A 27,946-nucleotide genomic window follows, 5' to 3' on the forward strand; every position below is an offset into this window, starting at 1 on the left:
TTGCAAGCAGTAGAAAATTCTACTGACATGCTCGAACACAAGTGGCCTGAGGTCTCACATAATCTAGACCTGGAGCCTATTGTGTACGAGCATCCCGAACTGTGGGCCCAGAGCAAAAATGACTGTGGCAGACTGATTGGAGTTCAGGTGGACATTCAGGGTCCTGACCCTCCACCTCAACGCCAATACCGATTTCCACCAGAAGCCACCCATTCAATTATGGACACGGTCCAGGAGTTGAAGACTAGGGGTGTGGTTATTGAGGGTAATTCAAAATGCAACAATGCCCTCTGGCCAGTCAAGAAAAAGGACACTAGTGCATGGAGGCTCACCATAGACCTCCGGATCCTCAATAAATACACCCCAATGTCAGCTCCAGTGGTGGCCCAGACTCCCGACATCATGGCCAGAATAAGCGGCAAAAGCCGCGTATTCTCGACTCTAGATGTTGCTAACGGGTTCTTCTCCATCGAACTCACGGAGTCATGCCGGTACAAATTTGCCTTTACGGTGGGGGACAAACAGTACATGTTTGCTGTACTGCCTCAGGGGTTACACAGCAGCCCCACGTATTTTCATCAGGCATTGGCGGCCGTACTGAGTGTGTTCTCACGACCGGAATGCCTTCTACAATACGTGGATGACCTGCTCTTGCATACAGAAACCATAGAGGAACATTTGGTTCTGTTGAAAGAGCTGCTGGGACTCCTGACAAAGTCAGGACTCAAGCTGAGTCCCCATAAGGCAAATTTGGCCAAAGCGGAGGTAACCTTCCTTGGGGTCCAAATTTCCTTTGGAACCAAAGGAATCATGACTGCCCGTGTGGAAGCCATGGTGAAGTTACCCAGACCCGGCACTCTTCAGGATTTGAGAAAATTCCTGGGGGTGGCCAACTTTATGAGGGAATTCATAGAGGACTTTGCTGCCAAAGCAAAACCTCTCTATGAGCTCCTTAGAGGGGAAGAACCCTCAATCAAAGGCTGGTCCAAGACACAGGAAGAGGCCTTTTCAATTTTGAAAAGGGACCTATCCTCTGCACCTGTGTTGGCTACTCCACATCCAGATGGGGAAATGGCCATACAGGCGCATGCAGGGATGGAGTCTATCGCAGCGGTCCTTCTTCAGAAAGTAGGGTATGAGGCCCGACCGCTGGGATATTTCTCCAGGCTACTTTCACCCGTCGAACGAGGGTTCGATGAATGTGCCAAACAATTGGCAGCCATACACTATGCCGTCAAGACTACCGAGCATATTGTAGGCTTCCGACCCCTCACCTTGCAGACTCCACATTCTCCTTTAGCCCTCTTGCTCCGTGATACTCTCCCTGGAGTCTCCCAACAGAGATTCGGGAGATGGATCATGGATCTCAGTGGCCGGAATCTGCAGGTGGACCATAAGGCCAAGTATGTTCTGTCTCAGTTGCTAAACCTGACTGGAACCGAACATGACTGTGGCCAACCCGAACTGGACGACTCTCCACAGATGTTCAGAACCGACAGATGTCCAGATGACAGAGTCATCTTTGTTGATGGCTCTTGATTCTATTTGGAAGGAGAATATGTCACGGGTTTTTCTGTACTGGATGAGACCACTGGTACCCAGAGTCTTGTCAGGCTACCGGGTCACATGTCAGCACAGCGTGCAGAGCTAGAGGCGGTCAAAGAAGCTCTGCTTCTTCAGCCCCCAGGGAAACGAACTATATACAGCGACAGCTCGTATGTAGTTCGGCCCCTCACCCTGCATCTTGACATATGGAAGAAGAGAGGCTTTGTAGACAGCCAAAACAAACCTCTGGCTCATGTGTCGGTCCTGAAAGAGCTGTGGGAGTGGGGCATGGCACATATGACGGAAGCAGCCATTATCAAAATCCCGGCACATCAAAAAGGCGATGAACCTTTGATAATGGGAAACAACAAGGCAGACGAGTTGGCTAAACTAGCGGCAGTGTCTGGTACTCTCCGGGAACCGGGCATGGGGCCGCTACCAACTCACCGGATTGCAGCACGTACCCATCTGAGTGACGGCCCGGTGTCATTTGAAGAGGAACAATCTAAGGATCCTCTTCTAATGACACACATCAAATCACCTCAACACCCCTGGTCTGTACAACAAGGGATCTTGTGTTACGATACCGGTACTCAGCAACTTCCTCTTCCTGTGGTCCCGCAACATCTGCAAGCAGAACTGACGCGATTGAACCACCAACTGTTTGGACACCTTGGCCGGAATAAACCCTTGCCTCTCCTGAGAGACAAATTATACTGGCCAGGGATGTCCCATTCAGTAGAGGAGGTTACCCAACAGTGCCTGGTGTGTGCTCAAGTCAACCCAAGGGCATCCGCCCTGAAACCAGTGTTGCAACGGGTTCCACCTGCGGATGGTCCGTGGTCCGCGATACAAATCGATTTCATTGGACCATTACCAACCGGAAGTCGTAACTGCCGTTACGCATTGGTAATAGTGGATGTCTTCTCGAAATGGGTAGAAGCCATCCCCACGGTCAATGAAACGGCTACCACGACTGCCCGTGTTCTCTGGGAACAGGTTCTGTCACGATGGGGTATCCCCAGAGTGATAGAATCAGACAGAGGGACACATTTCACGGGTAAGGTAATGAAAGCGCTTTGTGGTCTCTTAGACATAAAGCAAAGGTTTCATGTGCCTTACCACCCTCAGTCAGCGGGTATCGTGGAACGGATGAACCGGACCATCAAAACCCGGCTTTCCAAGGCGCTGCTGGAGAAGGGTTCCTCTTGGGTAACCTATCTTCCAGCAGTGCTGATGGGTATTCGAGCCACCGAAGCCTCCAGTACCGGTATCTCCCCGTATGAACTGATGACCGGACGTAAGATGCCCCTATGTCTCCCCAACGAACCTCAAGTGTCAGAGCCCACGAAAGACGCCATCGCCAGAGACATGTTTCTCCAACAGGTTCAACAGAACCTGAAAGAGCTACTGCCTCACGCAGCAATACGGCTACACAAACCGTATCTACAGGGGGAAACGCCAATGCCCGCTGTAGGAGAAATGGTGATGGTAAAAGTATTCCGTCGGGCTGGCCCCTGGGACGCAAACTGGGAAGGACCATACAAGGTCCTTGAAGTAATGGGAGACACCATGCTGAAAGTGCAAAGGCCAATCACCAACAAAAAGAAATCCCATAGACGGCAGGAACTCTTGTGGATTCACATCGACCAAGCCAAAGCCACTCGAGCTTCCCCAACTCAATAACATATACCGTTCTGAGTTGGGTGAAGGGGGGGAGGGGTAATAGGGCTTGGTGGGTCGATGATAAATCCATTCCACTGATCACACTCCATCTAATTACAGAACACAAGAGGGAGACACGCCATGGGACCACTTGACCAGGGAAGAGCTAGGCATTCTCTGAACGGGATATGTCTCCAGCTTGTGACACTGGCGGTAAGCATGTTGACGGCAGGGTCGGCCTCTTCAGGGGAGGGCCTGGGGACTAACATTGATATGGCAAACATATCACTTAATGGACCCGGCCTTTTAATGGTGGAATGTTTGGGTGGCAAAATCCGGAAACCATACGAGAACTTCGCCTTTACTTCAGGTCAGTGGTATCTGTATGGTTTCCAAAGAGAGGGTTTTGCCAACGGTGTAATTCAGCATTATACCCCAGTGGAGAATGTGTCTGCCATTCAACATGACTTACACGCCCTCTGTCTCAAGGAATTTAGGCATTTTCAAGACTCAGACCCTACACCTATCAAATCCTTAAGATGGGTATCTAAAGACCCACACTTGCACCCATACCAGCAAGTGAGAGCTAACACTACCACGGTGTTATGCACTAAGAAGGGAATACTGAGTCCTGAAGATGTCACTGGGGCAGAGTACAGCGATTGGCACATCCTGAAGGCTACCTTCCTGGAGAAGGATAGCCTAGACAGGTTAAGGGTTAGGACATATTTTGATAGGCCCATTCCAGTAAAAGGCACCCTGAAGGCTTATTGCATGTTAAGAGATTCCCAGATGATTATCACCAGGGAATCCAGTTACGTTCAGGGACATGTGTCCACTGATTATTTACGAACCAATATAATGATGTTAAAATTAAACTGCAGTGACTCTGGTCAAGCCATCTGGAACGATCAGAGTGGTCTGGTGAAACTGAAAGGCTTATATCGAGCCACAGTTTTAAAGGTACGGACCGACGCAAAGGACCCTAGGTATGCTCGGTTAAAGGGATCTCCATCCATACGGTCTTTCATGATCACCATCATGAGAGACAACTGTGTTTCTGAGGTGACAGGATACTATTTTGTCACCTATGCTCACTGGGAGCAAGAAACCCAGATGGTGATGTTGGACACTAATCCCTGGAGTTGGGATTTGGTGTGCAACGGGATAGACACCCCTACGGTGGATGTATGGATGGATGGTACTCCTATGACTGAAGAATACCGGGGGAGGTATGTGTCTTCCGATTGGAAGGACCCCAGGGGTAGAGATATTAACTTTGACATCAATATAGATGGTTCGTTTAAATGGCCTTTTTGTGAGACAGCAGACGAGGGGTGCTGGACCTTTACTCAGTGGGTCTATCTGTCCCAAACAAAACCTGTAGGGAAGCTAGTGTTACAGGCTGGAGAAAACGATCAGTGGTACCCCTTCAAAGGAAGGGGACAGATCTGTGCAACAGTGGTGAGGGTCCCCTACGATACAGAAGATCTCCAACCGGTAAAACCACATTCCGACTCTTGCACCGCCCCTATCCATCAATTGGCAGATCCTGTAGCTCCTCAACTGTCATCCCCCTGGAAAATCATCACGGACGCCAAATTCATCCTATTTACCTGGAGAATTTCCGTAGATGACTTCCGAGTTGACCATTGGGATCACAGGTGTGAGGAGTTTGTCAGGAACCAAATTGACATGGTAAGAGGTTGGATAGAGGCGGGACAAGAGGTAAGAAAAGACGACTCCCCACGTAGGAAGAACAGGGGGAGGAGAGATCTAGTGGCTATGGGACTTGGCGGAGGCGCTTTGGGAGTGGGCGCCCTGAACACTATGGATATGGAAGTCCTGAGAAATAAGCTTGGAGAAGTTGCGCGACATGCCGGGGAAGGATTCAGGACCCAGCTTGATGTAAACCACGTCCTAGAGGGTTTACAGCATTCGCACATTGATGCCACTACCTCTCTATCTTCTGCTATACGTGAGAAGTTTAGGAGGTTAGTGGTGGGTCTGTTAGAAGAGCACAATCGGGCTCAGCTTGCTCTGGCGTGTACGCAGGTCCAAAGCGAACTCTCGGACAACCTTAAACATATTGTCTCAGCACTACACAACGGCCACTTCCCATTCAACCTCCGCCAGCGAATAAGTCCACTGATCTCTCCTTTCGCCATCAACCATACCAACTGGTGGGCGGTTCAGTGGCATGGGTGTCGAAATTCAACCTGTACTGCTTCGTCATTGGCACCTGTGTCCGGTCGCACTAGACAGGGATACAGTGTCATCAATCTAGGTACGGTGATGAACAACCGAACGGTACTTCATCCCCAGCTCCCCTCGAGCGTTCTAACCTATGAAGAAGGCCATCCTTCTTTGTTTGACACAGAAGGATGTTGGTTGAGAGAGGATGCCATCCTATGTCAGGGTGGTCGAGATCGGGTGCTTGGGCACCAGTGTTGGAACACCGAGGGGACCTGTGAGATGAAGGTCAACCCAATACCTTCATCCTCTTTAAAATACTTGGGACAGGGATATTGGTGTTGGTACCAAGGGAATAATGGGTCATATACAATTTATGGATTCAATTGTACCGAGCGAGGAATACTCTTCCCCGGAGCGTACTGTACCCTTAGCCCCGTTCTAGGTCTGGACGTCGCAGGACAGCAAGGAAGAACCCCAATCACCCCGGAAAGAAGACTCGACATCCGCCCCGATGTTCCCGTGAGACTTCAGAAGATTCCCCTTGGCCTCGGCAAAGAACTTAAACAGCTCCTGATGGATTTCAGCCAAGAGGAAGAAATCTTACAACATCTTCGGGAGACGGAGAAACAGGCCACAATTCGACTTACCCATAACCGGACGAAAATTACCGCAGTTGCCACAGCTTTGGACAAGGACTCAAAGATCTCATGGTGGGAGAGTCTTTTTGGATACAGTCCTAAGGCAACCTCGTTTTTTAATTTGCTGATACACCCGGTGATAGTGCTTCTGGTTCTGGTCAGTCTCATGTACATAGGACTGGGGTGGATGTACCGGAGGGTCAAGAGACTAACGGACCAACTAAGCCAGAACCAGACAGCACTTCACGAACACAATCGCCGGAGGCTCAGGACTTGATTTCACCAAGCCCTGAAGCCGAGGAAGATTCTAAAGACAGGACAATTCATGTGGGGGGGGGATTCAGGATGGAAAATCTCTAATTGATCTTGAGACCCTATGTGATGTATATTGGACTGGTGCGTATGAGGTTTTGGGAGGTACACCCTGCCCATCCGGAGACCTCATAGTATTGCATATAAATGTTTTTGGGTGTGGGTGGGTTGGAGGAGGGGAAGGGGAATTGTGATATATGTTTTGTATGAATGGGGATTAGATTAGGGCACGACAGGGACAGGGCCCCTCTGTTTATCATTTGCCACCTTGAACCCTGGAATGGTGAAGTTCATAAGGGAAGGGCTGAATGTGTAGTGTGGCGGAGGTGTTCTCCACCATTAGAATTTGGGTTCCGAGACATCACCCTGCTCTATGAAAGAACTGACCTGCCTAGTAAAGACCTACTAACCTGTCCATGGGAGTACCGCACCTACCCAGACTGAACACAAGATGTTGGCAAAAGTCGTACCTGAAGGTTGGCGCAGTAAAAGACTAAGGTTGCGAAGGTCAACCCACTCCAGATTCCTTTGGGGCGGGATGGACTTGAAGATCGGCAGCATTGCTGAGAGACAGTAAGAGTGTGGTCACCTCAACCCCAGGGGTGGCTAACAACGGAAGACAGTTACCAATATGGAAGACCAGTCAAAGACTGCAAGGGTCAAGCTGCTCCGGAAGTCCAAGATGACAGTAGGAGGGACTGATCAAGATAAAAGAGGTCAAGAAAGTTCTAAAGAAGAAGATGGTGTGCCCGGTGGATGGAGGAGTAGGTTACGGTGAATGGCAGGTCGGAGGAAACCTGAAGGGGTGATGTCTAAGTACCTAAGAACCTGTTGGACACTACAGTTCTTCCTGAACTATCACTGAAGATGGGGTTGAGGGGGAAGGGGAGGCAAATACATCTCAACCCTTCTCCCAAGATATTGTCGTATTCCCGACAACAGGGGGATTGTTGAGGAAGGGTTGAGACGTATGCATATATACCCATGCATGCATGCAATCACGTGCGGCCATGTATGGTATATATGCATACATTTACTACCGCATCCTGGGATGATGTGCACAGATGTGCCCAGCATCTGTGCACGTTTGCCCATGGGTGCCCACAGGGACTCATGGTGGCCCCTGTGGGAAATATATGCCCCCTTAACATATATACTGTGGCCCCTTGTTATATATATATATGTATTTCTATGATCCCCCTTTATAATATGTATAGGGCAGTGGCCCCTTGTATACATGTGTATACATATTAGGATATGTATACATGTATATAACTGGGCCCCTTATGCCCCCTGATGTGTATATATATATATTCTTATGTTTGTCCCCTATGTTGGTGTATACATGTGTATGGATGTGCCCCATGCATCCATACACATATATAGATATATATATTATATCCCCCCCCCCCTCCATACATCTGAAACCAGATGCATCGGTGTGAATGTCCCCCAAGCATTCACACAGATGCAATCTGGTTGATTGTATCAGAATGACCAGACTAAAGTCCGGTCATCCTGATAACTTCAAAGGACTCAGATTCCACAGAATCTGAGCCTTTTGATATAATTGTCACCAGCGCCGCTGGAGACAATTATACATGATAGAAGAAGGGGAGAAGCCTCCTCTCCTTCTATTATGCGCATTCCGGCAGCGAAATTAACATCTCGCTGGCCGGAATGCTGAATGCCACAGGCGGGAGATCAAAGGCTTCCCCCGCCTGTTGGCATGTAAGCGCGGCCCCGATGCGCTCGTTCAGGAGACGCACGGGCCGGCGCAGTGACATCATCTCACTGCGCCGGCCCACGTGTCTCCAATGGTGGTGTGCGCGCGCCACCCTGTGGGCGGTGCGGCAGTGCGGGCCGTGGGATATAAATATCCCACGGACCCAGCACTGGGGGAGAAGAGCCGTGCCGCCCCCCCCCCCCCCCCCCCGCGCTGAACGAGCACCCCTAGACGAACAAGCGACCCCTGGACAACGAGCTGTATACCCTAAGTATCATTATACCCCCCTGCACCATCTCTATATACCCCCCTACTATATACCCCATTGCTCTCCCCTACTATATACCTCACTACTCTATAAATATATTCCCCACTACTCTCACCAACTATATACCCCACTACTCTCACCTACTATATACCCCACTACTCTCACTATATACCCCCCTACTATATACCCCACTACTATATATATACCCCACTACTCTCACCAACTATATACCCCACTACTCTCACCTACTATATACCCCACTACTCTCACCTACTATATACCCCACTACTCCCACTATATACCCCACTCACCCCTGGTAAACCCTACCCTATATACCCCTGGTAAACCCTACCCTATATACCCCTGGTAACCCCTACCCTATATACCCCTGGTAACCCTACCCTTTATTACCCCTGGTAACCCTACCCCTGATCCCTGATTTACCCTAATCACCTCCTGCGATATATATATGCTCTGTGGTTGGCTTACACCCTTGTAAGACCACCGTCAACCTTCGTCGACCCCATAGGGATAGTTAATAGTACTAGGTGGGTGGGCTGTTAATATTGAATGTGTGTACCATATAGTTAGTTTATGGGTGGAATTGGGAACGTGTAGTGTAGTTGAGTACTGTATAATTAGTGCTGTATTGCTAGTGTATTGCGTAGTGTATTGTTAATAAATACTGTTATATTGGTATCTGTGTAACGTGTAATTATTGGCGATAGTTAGTTAGTAAGGCGCATGCAGCTAGTGTAGCAATCAGTGTAAGGCATAGTGAAAGTATTGTTATTATTATATAAAGGCATAAATAGGCGGAGATATCACTAGACGGCTCCTCCTATTTATGAATATTAATTACCGATATATTTGCATAAATATTGGTGATTAATATTCTCCCTTTACACAAACTGCGGATGGAATCCATATGCCCCAAAATCAGTGGACTCCTGTCTATGATTATTAATGGCAAACTCAGCTAACGACAAGAATGAAGGCCACTCCTCCTGGTTCTCCAAAACAAAACATCTCAAGTAAGTCTCCAGATTCTGATTGGTGGCTCCGTCTGTCCGTTCGACTGGGGATGAAAAGCCGAAGAAAAGGACAATTGTACCACTAGTCGAGTACAAAATGCTTTCCAGAATCTGGAGACAAACTGAGTCCCCTGATCAGACACCACATCAGAGGGAATGCCATGTAGTTTCACAATGTAAACACTTGTGCAAGAGTTTTGGCATTAAGTAGAGCAGGCAACGCTATAATTGAGCCATTTTGCTAAACCGATCAACTATGACCAGGATCACGGTTTTTCCCAAAGAATTCGGTAAATCCGTGATAAAGTCCATGGACAAATGCGTCCAAGGTCTGGACAGGATGGGTAACAGAAGAAGAGATCCAGAAGGCCGAGTATGTGTCACCTTAGCACGAGCACAGGTACAACAGGCTGACACATAGTCCTCAACACCCTTACTAAACCCCAGCCACCAAAATCTGCGCAAGATGAGATCGCTAGTAGATCTACTCCCAGGGTGTCCAGCCAAGACAGTACAGTGATGTTCCTCAAATACCTTGTGACGTAAGTCTGAGGGAACAAACAATTTCCCTGAAGGACAAGAGTCCGATGCATCCTCCTGGGCCTCCAACACCTTAGCCTCAAGATCAGGATATTGGGCAGATATGACTACCCCTTCAGACAAAATAGGACTAGGATCTTTAAAATCATCCCCCCTCCCCCAGGAAAGCTGCGCGACAAAGCATCCGCCTTAACACTCTTAACCCCAGGGCGGTAGGTGACGAAGTTAAATCTGGTGAAAAACAGCGACCATCTGGCCTGCCTTGGATTCAGTCGTTTAGCCAACTCAAGGTAAGCCAGATTTTTGTGATCAGTAATTACCGTGAATTGCTCCTTCCAACTATTCTTCAAAAGCCAACTTAATGGCCAGCAATTCCCTATTACCCACGTCATAATTTCTTTCAGCAGTCAATAGTTTTTTAGAGAAAAAAAAGCACATGGGTGCCATTTACTAGGTGAAGGACCTTGTGACAAAACTGCTCCCACTCCTACCTCAGATGTGTCAACCTCTACAATGAATGGCTGAGACACGTCCGGTTGCACCAGAATAGGGGCTGGAGCAAAACATTCCTTCACAGCAGAAAAGGCTTGTAATGCCACTTCAGACCAAACAGAGAAATCGGCACCCTTCCTAGTCATGTCTGTTAAAGGTTTAACCACAGTTGAATAGTTGAAGATGAATTTACGGTAGTAGTTGGTGAATCCCAAAAACCACATAAGCGCTTTCAGATTTTCTGGTCGATCCCAGTCCAACACCGCACAGACTATCGAAAACCTGAGGATGAAAGCAGGTTACCCAGGAATTGCACTTCCTGAACAGCAATAACACATTTTTCCATCTTAGCATACAATTTATTCTCTCTTAGGATCTGTAACACCTGTCTCACATTATCATGATGAGTCTCCATGTCTGGAGAATAAATTAGTATGTCATCCAGATATACAACAACAAATCTCCCCACCAGATGATGAAAGATGTCATTGACAAAGTGTTGAAAGACAGCTGGAGAATTGGTTAACCCAAAAGGCATGACCAGATTCTCAAAATGACCCTCAGGGGTATTAAAGGCCGTCTTCCATTCGTCCCCCTCTTTGATCCTTACCAAATTATATGCCCCCCTCAGATCCAATTTATAGAACACCTTGGCACCGACAATTTGATTAAACAAATACGGAATCAATGGAAGGGGGTAAGGATCACAGACGGTAATACGGTTGAGCTCACAGAAGTCCAGACATGGTCTAAGGGTACCATCTTTTTTTTTTACAAAGAAAAACCCAGCAGCCACTAGGTATTTTGATGGTCTGAAATGTCCCTTCACCAAACTCTCAGTGATATACTCTCGCATGGCCTTTCTTTCGGGCACCGAAAGATTATACAACCGAGATTTGGGCACTATAGCTCCAGGAATAAGATTGACGGGACAATCATACTCCCGATGCAGGGGTAACTCCTGGTTACCACTCTCAGAAAACACATCAGAAAATCTGGAAATGACGGAGGGTACAGTTTTAGTGGTGACCACAGAGAAAGAAGTATTAAGACAGGCAAAAATCACTCCAATCGAGAATCTGTCTCGCTTGCCAGTCGATGGTAGGGTTATGTTTGCTTAACCATGGTAAGCCCAAAACCATCGAAGCAGGCAGACCCTCCAACACATAACATGAGATAGATTCCTGATCGAAATCACCCACTCTTAAATGGATGTCATTTACCACCTGCGACAGGCATTTTTGGGTAAGAGGTGCAGAATCAATTGCAAAGACAGAAATGCTTTTCTCTAGTGCACTAGTAGTCAATGAAAGCGGACGAACTGTCCATCGATCAGGTTAACCCTTGCCCCACTATCGATAAATACCTCGATTTCCACCATTTTGGACTCTAGCGCCACCTCGGCAGACACGAGAAATCAGGTACTACCAGTAAATGACAAAAGTAAGTTTTCTTGCTCCCCACCCACACCACCAATAGTTATTTGGGGATTAAACATTTTTATTTTGTTTTCACCTTGACACTGAATGTACGGTCAAATGTTCGCAAAATGTCCCTTCTTTCCACAACAAAAACAGACTCCCTTCAGATGACCAAAGCTCTTGCCAGCAGTCTCAGGAGTAGCTCCCCCTGACTGCACAGGCACATCACAAGGCACAACCACAGGTGTCTCTTTACAACAAGTGTCAAAGGAAGCCGCCACCTTCTTTGACAGTACGTCTTGAGGGTGAGGACCCCTAGATCTTTCCCTCAGGCGTCTATCAAGACGTACAGCAAGGGACATAGCTGCTTCCAATGACTCAGGATTTTCATGAAAGGCCAACGCGTCCAGCAGCCTCTCAGATAGACCCTGACAGAATTGGCTACAGAGAGCAGGATCATTCCATATCCGTAGCCCATCTCCTAAATTCAGAGCAATAGATCTCCGCAAGGCACTCTCCCTGCCGTAAACCACATAACTTGGTTTCGGTCTGAGAGATCCGATCCGGGTCATCGTAAATAAAACCCAAGGCTCTAAAAAATTCATCTACCGACTGGAGGGATGGTGATCCGGTCGGCAGACAAAAAGCCCACGACTGGGCGTCATCTTTAAGCAAGGAAATGATCATACCTACACATTGACTCTCGTTCCCAGAAGAGTATGGACGCAGCTTAAAGTATAATTTACATGACTCCCTGAACCTGATGAAATTGTCACTACCTCCAGAAAATCTGTCCGGGAGAGCTACCTTCGGTTCAAGGCAGGACTGGTACCCACCACTGGAACTAGCCGCCTGTGGTTTCTGAATCTGTAAGACTGTCACGCTGAGGTCTGCTACCTCAAAAGACAGCCCCTGCATCTGTTCGACCAGTGCAGACATAGAATCCATAACTGCACTGACCTGAACAAAAAATGGTGGTTATGGCGGTAGATTATGTCACGGATGAGGTAAATGAGTAAACACCACACCGACAACCAGGGGGGAAGGGAAAAGCCACTAGGCCTCAACGCTAGGGAAGGAAAAGGGTCACCACCTAAAGAACCCTACTCCTGACCCTGACTCCTAACCGTATGGGCACCCCTTGAAGGTAGAAATGCACATACACAGGAACCTGGTGTAATGACCGGCGTCACGCAAAGGGAGGGAAATGGGAAGGCCCTGTCCAAGGGAGAGGGAAAGGTGGTGACCCCTGACTCACCTTGAGGCTGGCACCTGACTGCCCTGACGTCCCTAGACGGGTTCCTCACCCGTACGCCGATCACGTGCCTAAACCCTGGCTTTCCCTAAGATGAGCCCTATGTAGTGAACGGGGCGGTGGGATCACTAGTCCGCACCACTGACACTAAAAGGAAAACACCAAGGAGAGGACAGACAATACAGACAAACATATAATCCCAGGTGGGCGACAACAGCAGACCACAAAGGCCCAACAGGGATCCGGAGGGTAACGTTCTGGAACAACAACCAGGGAACACAGCTACACAGATCCAGTGGGTCACTATAGAAGTCCAGGCAGGAAGCTCAATATCTGGCAACCAGAGAAGTGAGAGAGGGGAAGATAAGGAGGTTAGGAGTACTGGACAAGAAACAGCTAAGGAGAAGAAGCTACGGATCCCTGAGTGAGCCAAAAAGGGTTGCAAGGCAAACCCACAAAGCTACCATAAAGAAACAGCACTAACTTTATACATAGAACGCACAGCCACCCGCTGCGACTTCCTGACCCCGGGTATAACGGAGCTCGTGACACCTGGAAGCCCTGCAGACCCTGAGGAACCCTAAAGATATTAGCAGGGCTAAGACAACCCGTTCCTTCCCAGATGAAGGAACAAGCCTCTCTCCCTGAAGCCTAGTAACAACAACCAAAGGGAAAATACAAAATACAAACAAGTGAGACACTTAGCTTCTGTTGTACAAGGATGAGCAGGAACTCAGGGAGAACCACACTCCAGCTCTTTCCAAAACCAAATGAAGCAATCTATAGTATAGTCAGAATGGTGGGGTCCGACAATAAAGGGTAGAAGTGATGACCACTGAGCAACAGCTGAGACAAGGGAAGTGGTCATTAACCCTATCAACACTGAATCAAGAGAAATCAAGGAGGCTGTTACGGTATATTCCTCCACACTCGGCCAGTCTCCTTGATCTCCTGACATCAGTCACCTGAGGGACCGTGACAATGAACGTTCGTACAAATGTAACTGGACTTTGTAAAGAGCCTTTAGGCCATAGCGGAGATACATTTGAGCAAATCAAAGACCTTCATCAGTACTGTCCTTTGCATAAATTAAATTTAGTGAGGTCTAGGAGCTTCAAATTACACTGATGCGTTTAACAGATTATGTGAATTACTATTCCTGTACATGTTTGACTACTTTTATTTATTGGACCCAGGGTGCACAAAAACCCTTCCTTTTATCTTAAAACATGCAATTTGCACTCAATCTAGGTAAGATTTGCACTATACTGTACTTTTGCCACCTCATTGCTTTTTTAAATACTCTATATGATATGCCAGGGGTGTAACTGGGATTTTTGATGCCCCCTGCATTTTTTTTTAATAATAGAGGGATTTCCTTCAGGCCACACTTACAACAGCTGAAAATACTTTCTATGGAATTGTTTAGACTGTACCTGTGTGGTCTCCAGAATATCCTATTCTTTCATAGATAGGAAATTGTGGACGGTCTGCTATTTCTTCAGACCTGTTGATCAGAGCTTCTTTCATCACTTCATATCCATTGAGCACCACCATTTTCTTCCAGAAGTATTGCAGACTAAATACATTCCCAAACTTTTTGCTCATCTGTTAAAAACAGATAAATGTATACATGTTCTTAACTAATATTTTCAGTAAAATAAAATACATGAAGATTGCAGAGATCCTCTGCTCACTGAATTTGCACTTTTATTCCCATATTATCCATTGGAGCAGAGTGCTCAGCTGTTGAAATCCTGGCCTTCAAATGGGTACTCCTGGTACATACAACCCTACCAAAAATACAGCAGATGGCTTATTTCATGATACAACAGTAAAAAGCCAGCCGTAACAGTATCAGTACCATCCTATAAAATTATGCCACAAGCATCATTGTATCATGTGAGATCTGTTCATTGTTTTATGAGATGAAGTTGTAGGTCACATTTTGATGGGGTTTGTCATATACTTAAATTTTTTTAATCTTTTGCCCAGGGATTAAACTAAAGGCTCAGGGGCTTGGTGCAAAAGTTTAGCTTGGGCCCCCACACACTTCTCCTCCTACTCGATAGCTGAAGCCTGTCCATGATCCATCGATGCAGCACTAGCAGCCTGGCTCATTGCTAGGGACTTAAACTAATAGGGGTGCAAGCTCCAAGACATATTTTGTGATCCCTCTTCCACACAAAAATATATTAGAGACATCACGTCTACAGAATAAGATGATTTTTCTAACATAGCAGGCTTAGATACAGTGGCTCAGCTCTGTGCATGGCAGTATACCTATATAAAGTGATCACCAAATAAAGGTTAGATACCAGTCCTAATAAAGGAAAACTGATAACACTGCAGTTATATTATTTCTGATTAGAGTCATCCGCTTCCAAATAGCGACCTCATCATCTAAGGAGTTTGACGGAGCAGAGGGTGGGACCTTGCACACCATATTGTGTGTGTTTTTTTTTTGTTTTTTTTTATAGTTCTATTTGGGGGGTACTAACTCTCCTTGGGGAAAGAGCACCTTAATCAGAGTGAGGAGATTTATAGGCCATACATGCTCCTCTGGAATTCTGGGAAGAAAGGTATGCAAATGAGCACTTAACAAGCTCTGCCTCTAATGCCACCAGATGTAAGGCAGCTATCCTATAAGTTAATGTTCAACCCTTTAAACAGGCCTTCAGACATGACTTGGATATTAAATAAGCCAGCGCCTCATCTGCAGACAGCTGTTTCGGGGTGATTGCGCCTCAACAGTGCAGAGCAGAGAGTATTGGCTTAGCTCTCAGTTAAGCCAGTACTCTCTGCTCTGCACTGATAAGGGGCAAATACCTCGAAACAGCTGTCTGCAGATGAGGTGCTGGCTAATTTAATATCCAAGTCATGTCTCAAGGCTTATTTAAAAGGTTGAACATTGACTTATAGGATAGCTACCTTACATCTGGTGGCATCAGAGGCAGATCTTGTTAAGAGCTCATTTGCATCCCTTTCTTCTTTATAGTTCTATGCATGTACTTCGTGTCTGGTGTCAGCTAGTGCATGAACAGCCAACTTTAATCTACTTGGGTTGAACATCCTGCCATGGACCTCACATCAGTTTATGGATACTCTTGCACTACTGTAAGGTGCAGTATAATCATATTATGTACAGTCAGGTCAATTAATATTGGGACATCGACACAATTCTAATATTTTTGGCTCTACAGTATATACCACCACAATGGATTTGAAATGAAACTAACAAGATGTGCGTTAACTGCAGACTGTCAACTTTAATTTGAGGGTATTTACATCCAAATCAGGTGAACGGTGTAGGAACTATGTGCCTCCCATTTGTTAAGGGACCAAAAATAATGGGACAATTGGCTTCTCAGCTGTTCCATGGCCAGGTGTGTGTTATTCCCTCATTTTCCCAATTACAATGAGCAGATAAAAGGTCCAGAGTTCATTTCAAGTGTGCTATTTGCATTTATAATCTGTTGCTGTCAACTCTCAAGATGAGATCCAAAGAGCTGTCACTATCAGTGAAGCAAGCCATCATTAGGCTGAAAAAAACAAAAACAAACCCATCAGAGAGATAGCAAAAACATTAGGCGTGGCCAAAACAATAGTTTGGAACATTCTTAAAAAGAAGGAACGCACCCGTGAGCTCAGCAACACCAAAAGACCCGGAAGACCACGGAAAACAACTGTGGTGGATTACCGAAGAATTCTTTCCCTGGTGAAAACACCCTTCACAACAGTTGGCCAGATCAAGAACACTCTCCAGGAGGTAGGTGTATGTGTGTCAAAGTCAAAAAAGTCAACAATCAAGAGAAGACTTCCCCAGAGTGAATACAGAGGTTTCACCACAAGATGTAAACCATTGGTGAGCCTCAAAAACAGGAAGGCCAGATTAGAGTTTGCCAAACGACATCTAAAAAAGCCTTCACATTTCTGGAACAACATCCTATGGACAGATGAGACCAAGATCAACTTGTACCAGAGTGATGGGAAGAGAAGAGTATGAAGAAGGAAAGGAACTGCTCACGATCCTAAGCATACCACCTCATCAGTGAAGCATGGTGGTGGTAGTGTCATGGCGTGGGCATGTATGGCTGCCAATGGAATTGGTTATCTTGTATTTATTGATGATGTGACTGCTGACAAAAGCAGCAGGATAAATTCTGAAGTGTTTCGGGCAATATTATCTGCTCATATTCAGCCAAATGCTTCAGAACTCATTGGACGGCGCTTCACAGTGCAGATGGACAATGACTCAAAGCATACTGCAAAAGCAACCAAAGAGTTTTTTAAGGGAAAGAAGTGGAATGTTATGCAATGGCCAAGTCAATCACCTCACCTGAATCCGATTGAGCATGCATTTCACTTGCTGAAGACAAAACTGAAGGGAAAATACCCTAAGAACAAGCAGGAACTGAAGACAGTTACAGTAGAGGCCTGGCAGAGCATCACCAGGGATGAAACCCAGCATCTGGCGATGTCTATGCGTTCCAGACTTCAGGCTGTAATTGACTGCAAAGGATTTGCAACCAAGTATTAAAAAGTGAAAGTTTGATCTATGATTATTATTCTGTCCCATTACTTTTGGTCCCTTAACAAGCGGGATGCACATATGCAAACTGTTGTAATTCCTACACCGTTCACCTGATTTACCCTCAAATTAAAGCTGATGGTCTGCAGTTAAAGCACATCTTGTTCATTTCATTTAAAATCCATTGTGGTGGTGTATAGAGCCAAAAATGTTAGAATTGTGTCGATGTTCCAATATTTATGGACCTGATTGTATAATCATATTATGTCAGACCTCGGCAGCCCTTGCAGCTTCCCATCTGCACTCTTCTCCCCAGCCTTTCTTCCTTGACTCTGTGCTCCAACTTTTGTCATTAAAAGTTAAATGATCTCCTTTCTGACTGTAGGGGATGTCCAGTAGTCTGGGCATCCATCAATTTTCTTCCACTGTCTCCTTCACTTCAACATCCCAGTACACTAAAAGCTTGGTGGTTGGAAATCAAAAAGGAAATCAAAGTACAATTAACTTTAGTATAGTGAAGGTGACCTTGTGGGGATGGTCGCGACTTCAGCTGCTGTGACACCTATAGTCACACCACTTAAAGAGGACCTGTCACCACTCCTGACATGTCTATTTTGATAGCTATATGCATTCCGTGTAATAACAGTTCTGGAGCATCTATTCTTATGATTCTATGTTCCATTCCTTTATTATTTCTACCAAAAATTATAGATAGAGTGAGACTGTGCAGGGTCGCATCCCCAACTTGTTACTTTCCCTCTGTAATCCTTACTGAGGGTTAATAGCAATTAATTCATAACTTCTAGTAGAAACAATAAAGGAGTGGCACAACATAGAGCCGTAAGAATAGATGCTCCAGAACTGTCCTGAGAAACAGACTGCAAACTAGCATTTATTAATACTGTACTGTAATTAGGAAAGCATGTTTGTTTGCTAAAGTGTTAAAATAATAAACTTTACTGACTCTTCACATTAAAATGCATTTTAAACCTGTGTCCAATGAGCTTAAAACACAAAACGGAATAGAATGTCAATAAGTCGTCTTAACGTGAAGATTCAATAACATTTATGACTTTTTAACTGGTGCTGGACATTGTACACATTACTCTAGCATAAACCAATGTAAAAGATGCATCATTGGCGTAGGCTGCACAATCATGCCACCACGACCACCTGCTCTAGGACGCAGGCAACTCAGGCCACAGGCCTTGAGGCCTGCATCGCAGATGGCAGTGGGGAGCGGGAGTGAGGTGAGTTTTTGATTTTGGGGCACTTTTGGAGGTCTACTGGGGGGCAAAAAGCATTATAACTGCTGGAGCACAACTGGGGGCAGAGGCATTATAACTGCTGGGGCACTACTGGGGGCAGAGGCGCTATAACTACTGGGGCACTACTGGGGGAAGGGGCATTATAAATGTTGAGGCACTACTGGGGGCAGGGTCATTATAACTACAGGGGCACTTCTGGGGGCAGGGGCATTATAAATGTTGGGGTACTAGTGGGGGTAGAGGCCTTATAACTGCTGGGGCACTACTGGGGGCAGATGCATTATAACTACTGGGGCACTACTGTGGCAAGGGCATTATAAATGTTAGGGGACTAGTAGGGGCAGAGGCATTATAACTGCTGGAACACTACTGGGGGGGAGAGGCATAATAACTACCGGGGCACTACTGGGTGCAGAGGCATTGTAACTACTGGGGCACTACTGGGGGCAGGGGCATTATAAATGTTGAGGCACTAGTGGGGGCAGAGGCATTATAACTGCTGGGGCACTACTGGAGCAGAGGCATTATAACTGCTGGGGCACTACTGGGGGCAGAGGCATTATTACTGCTGGGGCACGACTGGGGGCAAAGGCATTATAACTGCTGGCACAGTACTGGGGGCAGTATAACTGCTGGAGCACTAAAGGGGGCATCATAATTACTAGGGCACTACAAGGGGCATTATATAACTACCCGTGCACTATAGGGGACAGTTTAATTGCTTCCTTAACTACAGTATAGGGGCACTTTATCTATTAGGTCACTATAGGGTGGAATTTTAACTACTGAGGCGCTAGGAGGGGCGTTATAACTACTAGGTCACTATAGGGGCAATTATACACTAACTAACGGGAGTACTATATGGTACATTATAAAGGGACATTATACTATAGGGAGCCTTAACAAAGTAGTGCCACTCTTTGGAAGCATTATCATTATTGCTTTATTACCTACATACAGTCCTGATGAAAAGTTTAAGACCACTTGAAAAATGGCAAAAAATCATATTTTACATTGTCGGATCTTAACAAGGTTCCAAGTAGAGCTTCAACATGCAACAAGAAGAAATGAGAGTGAGACAAAAAAAATTTGAGCATTCAATTAGTTGAAAATAACGATTAAACTGAAACAGGCTGTTTTTCAGCTGATCAAAATTTTTGGACCACATGCCTTTAAAAGGCTAAATCTGTGCAAAGATGTGGATTCATTGTCATTTTCTGTCACGTTGTGATGGCAAAGGCAAAAAAAACTCTCCCTTTTTTAACGTGGTCGGGTTGTTGAACTGCATAAGCAGGGTCTCTCATAGCGCGCCATCGCTGCTGAGGTGGGACGCAGTAAGACAGTCATCTGGAATTTCTTAAATGATCTTGAGGGTTATGGAACAAAAAAGTCAAGTGGAAGACTCAAAAAAATTTCATCAGCACTGAGCCGGAGGATCCAATTGGCTGTCCGTCAACACACTGGACGATCCTCGACCCAAATTAAGGCCCTTACTGGTGCTGACTGCAGCCCCATAACCATCTGAGACTGAAGGGCTTAAAAAACAAAAAACGTCTTTAAAGACCTCGTCTCCTTGAACGCCACAGAACTGCTCGTTTGGACTTTGCAAGAGAGCACCAAACATGGGACATTCAAAGGTGAAAGAAAGTTTTATTCTCTGATGAGAATTTTTTTTACCTTGATGGTCCTGATGGTTTCCAACGTTACTGGCATGACAAGCAGATCCCACCTGAGATGTTTTCTACGCGCCACAGTGGAGGGGGCGCCATAATGGTCTGGGGTGCTTTTTCCTTCAGTGGAGCAATGGAGCTTCAGGAAGTGCAGGGGCGTCAAACGTCCGCTGGCTATGTCCAGATGTTGCAGAGAGTTTCCTCATGACTGAGGGCCCTCGTCTGTGTGGTAACGACTGGGTTTTTCAACAGGACAACGCTACAGTACACAATGCCCACAGGACAAGGGACTTCTTCCAGGAGAATCAGGGCCGTCTTTAACAAGGGGCAAAAAGGGCAGCTGCCCTGGGCCCAGTTGTTCCTGGGGGGCCCAAGGCAGCTGCCTCTTGAGCCCTGCTAGCCACTGCCCTGGGTGTCAGGCTGTCAGCTACACAGGGGGGTGCTGCCATGCCATGCCTGCCGGCACTCCAGGCAGCGTACTGTGAGAGCTGTGATTCTCTAGGACCTTAGATGACATCATCACCATGTGACCAGTAACCTAGCAATATTACTGGTCACATGGCTATGAGGTCATCAAGGTCCTTTCTACCAGGAGTATTGCTGTAGAAGTTTGCCTTAACTGTGGAGCTTTTTTTGTGAATATTACATCAGAAAAAGGTGACAGGGGCTGTTATGCTAATATACTGTAAACTACTGTATAGTGGGGTGTTGTATAGTGTGGGGGCCTGTATACTGTGGGGGGCTGTATACTGTGGGGGCCTGTATACTGTGGGGGGCTGTATACTGTATACAGTGGGTGCTGTATATTCTGGAGTGCTATACTGCTGTACTGTATAGTTTGGGGGGCTGTATAGTGTGGGGTGCTGTATCGTGTACAGTTTGGGGTGCTGTATACGGTCAGGTGCTATACTGCTCTACTGTATACTGTGAGGTGTTGTATACTGTGGGGGATGTATACTGTATACTGTGGGTGCTGTATATTGTGGAGTGCTATACTGCTGTACTGTATAGTGTGGGGGGCTGTATACTGTGGGGGGCTGTATACTGTGGTGCTGTATATTGTGGAGTGCTATACTGCTGGACTGTATACTGTGGGTGCAGTATATTGTGGAGTGTTATATTGCTGTACTGTATACTGTGGGGGGCTGTATACTGTATACTGTGGGTGCTATATATTGTGGAGTGCTATACTGCTGTACTGTATACTGTGGGGGCTGTATACTGTGGGTGCTGTATATTGTGGAGTGCTATACTGCTGTACTGTATACTGTGGGGGGCTGTATACTGTAGGTGCTGAATATTGTGGAGTGCTGTACTGTATACTGTGGGTGCTGTATATTGTGGAGTGCTATACTGCTGTACTGTATACTGTGGGGGGCTGTATACTGTATACTGTGGGTGCTGTACTGCATACTGTGGGGTGCTGGGGTGCACTGTAACGCTAGGGTGAGCCGAGCCCTGGTCTCCATCCTGCAGAGCGGTGCCCACTTCCAGCCTGAGCCCAGCTACCCAGAGCACTGATTCTGAGCCGCTGGAGTCTTCAGAACTGGAAGTATTTACAGTCATTCACTGTACTCTACCAGATGTGTGGATTTTTTGTGTGTGTGTTGTGGTGGAGGCCGTGATTGCCTGCTAAGGTGTGGGAAGGCGGGATCCAGGGGGCCCAAGTAAATTTTTGCTCAGGGTCCAATCAATATTAAAGACGGCCCTGAGTAACATCACTCTTTTGGCCCATCCTGCGTGTTCCCCTGATCTAAATCCAATTGATAACCTTTGGGGATGGATGGCAAGGGAAGTTTACAAAAATGGACAACAGTTCCAGACAGTAGATGGCCTTCGTGCGGCCGTCTTCACCACTTGGAGAAATGTTCCCACTCACCTCATGGAAATGCTTGCATCAAGCATGCTGAAACTAATTTTGGAAGTGATAAACAATAACGGCGGAGGTACTCATTACTGAGTTCATGTTTGGAAGTTGCATTTCTGTTTTGGGGGGGGGGGTTTAGTTTTTTTTTTGGAGGTGTGGTCCTAAACTTTTGATCAGCTGAAAAACAGCCTGTTTGAATGCTCAAAAAATGTTTTGTCTCACTCCCATTTCTTCTTGTTGCATGTTGAAGCTCTACTTGGAACCTTCTTAAGATCCAGCCATGCTAAATATGATTTTTTGCCATTTTTCAAGTGGTCTTAAACTTTTGATCAGGACTGTATGTGGCAAACTCTGCAGAGACAAGACATGGCTGACAGAAGTTGTCATGGGCCGAATGGAGAAGATGAGGCGATGTCAACGGCGAGGCATTGGATATAAGAGGCATGTGGTGGAATCTAGTCCTGTATGTTTTGGTAGTGTCCATCCAGCAAGTAAAATATCAGTGCTATGGCGTATGTGTAAGTTTGTGGACGGGGGGCTGGGGGACTAGAGGGGGACTGAATCCTTTGAGACCCTAGCAACACCCCTTCTATGCACCTTCTCTGCATGCCTGTTGTCATGTGTGAGCTGTACAGCCTTTTCTTTTGTTGTTCAAAGTTCAGCTGGAACAAAGCTCTACCTGCTGTCCGGGATGAAGGCCGCCTTGTGAAATCTGTCTGCATGCTGTGACATGTCTCTTTATTTGTGATTTAGAATGGAAAAAAAGGTGCAGGTACTTTATTATTCTTTAGTTTTTAGGGATTTTTGTGGAATCCATAAGAATAAATATTCTGTCTGATGGAAAATATAAATTGCCTTCACAAATTAGAGTGGTTTCCTTCCAAATATGCAGAGGATAGCATAATTTCAACTTCACTGGCAGGGTGCCTCTAGTGGCTGAATTTTGGGGGTACTATCTCTCCTTGGGGAGAGAGTGCCATAATTGGTGTGAGGAGACTTATAGGCCATACATGCTCCTGTGATATTGAGGAGAAAAAGGGATATAATGAGCTCTTAACAATCTCTACCTCTAATACCACCTGATGTAAGGCAGCTATCCTATAAGTCACTTGGGTTAAACATCCTGCCATGGACTTTACATCAGTTTGTGGATACTCTTGCACTACTGTGAGTAGTGGTTGGGGTGCAGTATAATCATTTTATGTATAATCATATTATGTCAGACCTCGGCAGCCCTTGCAGCTTCCCATCTGCAGTCTTCTCCCCAGCCCCTAGATTGCCCCTCATCAGTGCAGAGAATAGTCTTCACTGGATGAGAGGCCTAAGTCAAGATTTAGGGGGTACTATCTCTCCTTTGGGGGAGAGTGCCTTAATTGGTGTGAGGAGACTTATAGGCCATACATGCTCCTGTGATATTGAGGAGAAAAAGGGATGAAAATGAGCTCTTAACAATCTCTGCCTCTAATACCAGCTGATGTAAGGCAGCTATCCTATAAGTCAATGTTTGTCCCTTTTATATAGGCCTTGAAACATGACTTGGATATTAAATAAGCCAGAGCCTCATCTGCAGACAGCTGTTTCAGGGTGATTGCCCCTTATCAGTGCAGAGAATACTGGCTTAACTGGGTGAGAGTCCTAAGTCAAGATTTTGGGGGTACTATCTCTCCTTTGGGGGAGAGCGCCTTAATCGGCGTGAGGAGACTTATAGGCCATGCATGCTGTCTGCTCTGCACTGATGAGGAGCAATCGCCCAGAAACAGCTGTCTGCAGATGAGGTGTTGGCTTATTTATTATCCAAGTCATGTTTAAAGGCCTATTTAAAAGGTCGAACATTGACTTATAGGATAGCTGCCTTACACCTGGTGGCATTAGAGGCAGAGCCTGTAAAGAGCTCATTTGCATCCATTTCTTTCTAGTGGCTGAATACTCACATTGATATCTAGACTTTGTGCACTGCTATCTACTTTTGCAATATTTATCTAGGGAAACCTTTTCTCTGTGGATGATGTCTTCCCATGATAATGGATTTTCAGATGAGATCAATATGGTAAACCATGCACACATACATACATTTGTCCCAAACTAAACAAAAATAAAATAGGGTTCGGGCTCTCAAAGCACCTGTGGAAATATATGGTTTAATAATGCTGATGATTGTGGCAATGATCGATAACAAATATATTATAAAATATATGCAGCAAAGGGGCTTGATAAAACAACACCACTACAATAAAAATAAAAAAGATAAAAAAATAAAATAAAAATCCAGTCCAAAATATAGTGAATATATGTGATGCTGTGGGCCCTGCACCGAAAAATAGATGCAAAATGTCTTATCCACCATATACTAGATCAATATCCTTTTTTAGGTTCCTGAGGGACACTTTTGGATTCAATGATATGCTAGTACCTCTTAAATAGGAGAAACTGGTGTTCCCTAGAATGATAAATATTAGTCATGTCCCAGCAATGTGGTTAATGATTTACATGCATGGTAAGTAGTCTCACGCACAGTTTGAAAAAAAAACAATCTCGTTCCTGGTTAAGGGAGAGACTTCTGTATCCATAATATACTTCACGGCATCATACAGAATTAGTTGCACAATATATATTGTGTGCTCTCACTGCACCTGATACATGAACTCAGGCGGTAAAGAGATCCTCAGATGTCAGCGTTGTCGGGTGAGGGAAAGTCTGATAAATTTAAAGGATTGCAAACTTTCTTCTATAAAAGATTAAGAGAGGGTTATCTGTATATATAAAAATAAATGGACAATGTAATATAGGACATTAAGTGTAACACGCTATGCACATACTGTACCTGGTAAAATGACTTTGTTGGGTGTCTGAAGTCTAACTGCAGAAGGTTCCCGAGAAATGGAAGACCTTTAGGACCTGGAGGAAAACGTGGTCCATTATTTCTGCTCTTCATAAAGTCCAGGAGGAAAAGTAAAGCAATTATAGAAATGCCCAATAAAAACACATTGGAAAACAGGAAGGAGAGGAACTCAGCCATTCTCTCTCTGTGCTGTGTCTAACAATCCTACAGACTGTTTCAGCAGTGCTGAGTAGAAAACAACTAATCCTGAACACGCCCCACACTGAAATCTAAACAGTTACACTTAACCCCTTAGTGACCATGAACATTTTTTTTTAAATTGCATTCCAAGAACTATAACTTTTTTGTTTTTTCATCAATGTACTTGTATGAGGTCTTATTTTTTGCAGGACAAGTTATAGTTTTTAATGCACCAATTTTAGTATATGTAATGGTTGATTAAAGCCAGCTGTTTAGTTAAAACCCCCTTTATTTACGTCAGTAAGGCTTCATTCACACGTCCGTGGAATACGGTCCGTGAGATACCAGACTGGCATCCTGCTTAGTGCAGGAGTGCACGGCATCATTGGTTGCTATGACGCCATGCGCTTTGAGCCGCCGCTGCAGTACAGTAATACACATAGATCATACCAGTGTATTACTGTACTGGGGCAGCGGCACAAAGCGCACGGCGTCATAGCAACCAATGACGCCGTGCGCTCCTGCACTAAGCAGGATGCCAGTCCGGTATCCCATGTTCCACGGACGTGTGAGGGAAGCCTAAAAAGGTGTATTAGTGGGGACTAATGGGTTAAAGGGGTACCACACACAGAAGTAAATGCTCTCCTTCAGCAGCATTACAGTGTAAGGACTGACAAACTAGATGCTTGCAGTGGATCCAACAATCTGTCCATATTTCTAACAAATACAAAGGGTATAAAAGGACATCATTTATTAGCACATTGTGTGCTTGACAACAAAATATACAAAGCAAAACTGGGACATATTTATATGAACTGTATATCCGTCGCAGATTTTCGTGCAAAGGTTATTTTGACCCCCTCACGCTGCTCATGCCAGTGCTGCAAAAAGGTGGAGTGGACATGTAAGGTGGCGGGCCAGCTGGCCCATCTCATTTATCATTTTCTACGCCAGTTTTTGCCATTGAAAATGACTTAAATCTATGCCAGCAAGGGAGCTGGCGTAGATTTAAGCTTGGCGAATCATGCGCCCAAATTATGTAGAGGCCTGCGCCTCTGGTCCTTACTATTTATTTAATTGGAAATTTCAATAAATACATGTCCCCTGAAGATTCATATTAAGCCATCTCAGGGACGCTATATGCTGCAGCATAATTCCGTGTGACGTAAGATTGCAGTAAGTTAATCAGCCCAAGCGAGAGCAGACAGCGGGAAGGAAACACATCTGTCTCCTGAGTGGGCTCCAAACCCAGGTAACACAACACTCAGTGCCGGCTCCAGGCTCATGTGGGCTCTTGGGGGCGATAAAGCCTCAGTGGGCCCCCTTGTCGCATTTTGCACGTGGCAACAAAACTGCACATATAGATGTTGCCAAATACAATAGACAGAGCATGTTACAGGGTGGATATATGTGAATCAGTCCTTATGGGCCTACTGTTTTTTTACCTACCCAGTGTTTCAGTCCCTCAGGTCTACTCACAGTATTCCATTACTAACTGTACACCCTCTAAAGAGAAACTACACACATTGAATATACTGCAGAGTGTGAGAGGGTAGCTGAGCTGGAGGCACTTTGCCCTACTTTATGCTTATGATGTGCATCTGGCCTCCTCTGACTGGCTGCTCACACTCTGCTCTGGCACCTAGCCTGTTGGTCTTTCCTGTGGCTTCATTACAGATCACAGAGATGCCAGCTACTATTGGCTGAGAGCCAAGGTGTAATTATTCCATCTTTGTGCCAGTACTTATGCCTGAATGTGCCCCTTCACAATACTTATGCCTGAACTGTGTCCCCTTCACAGTAGTAATGCCCACATTGTGCCCTTCACAGTAGTAATGTTCACATGTGCCCCTTCACAAAATATATGGCCAGATATGTGCCCCCTTAACAGTTGCTACACCCAGATATGCCCCCTCACAGCTGTTAAGCCCAGGCATGTGCCCTCTCACAGTAGTTATGCCCAGATGTGACCCCTCACAGTAGATATGCCAAGATATGTGCCCCCTCACAACTGATATGCCAAGATATGGCTGTCCGTATATGCAATGTCAGCTATAGATAGTCCAGGTGTTCACGTAATTGTAAGTTCTGGTGGATGATGCAGATATATATATATATATATATATATGTCACAGAGGGTTTAAAATATATTTGGAGGGGAAGAGCAATACAGTAATGATATACTACTACTAAATATTTCAATATTGTCAATATTCATCACGTTAAAGCGACCCTCTTGTTCAAGAACAAAAATTAACTTAGGCTCCTTTCTGGCAAACCAAGATGATTACACCGCTGACAATCCAAGGGCAGGGCTTGACAAGTAGCAAGTCTCTTGGTCTATCGATGCAGAGTATGCCTTAGTCTGTGGTGCAACAATTTTGGATGGCTAAAAAGTAGCCCAATAATTAGCAGGTCTGCAACTAAAAAGATGAAATGGAGGTCACCATTTAGGAGTAGGTAGATCAAAATCACTAGGATGTAAGCTCCACATAATGT

The 27,946-nt window shown here is 45.7% G+C and overlaps 1 protein-coding gene across 1 annotated transcript in view; it reads right to left on the minus strand.

Annotated features, from left to right (window-relative positions):
* The window catches only part of LOC120978913 (cytochrome P450 2D14-like), a 168,128-nt gene extending 142,636 nt beyond the window's left edge, over window positions 1–25,492 (minus strand). The window contains exons 1-2 of the mRNA XM_040407343.1: window positions 25,250–25,492; window positions 14,529–14,700 (exon numbers count right to left, since the gene is read on the minus strand). Coding sequence (XP_040263277.1) covers window positions 14,529–14,700; window positions 25,250–25,444 — 367 coding nt within the window. The 5' untranslated portion in view covers window positions 25,445–25,492. The remainder of the gene's footprint in view (window positions 1–14,528; window positions 14,701–25,249) is intronic.
* Between the last annotated feature and the right edge of the window lie 2,454 nt (window positions 25,493–27,946).

Source organism: Bufo bufo, chromosome 9, assembly GCF_905171765.1.
Source record: "Bufo bufo chromosome 9, aBufBuf1.1, whole genome shotgun sequence".
NCBI lineage: Eukaryota > Metazoa > Chordata > Amphibia > Anura > Bufonidae > Bufo > Bufo bufo.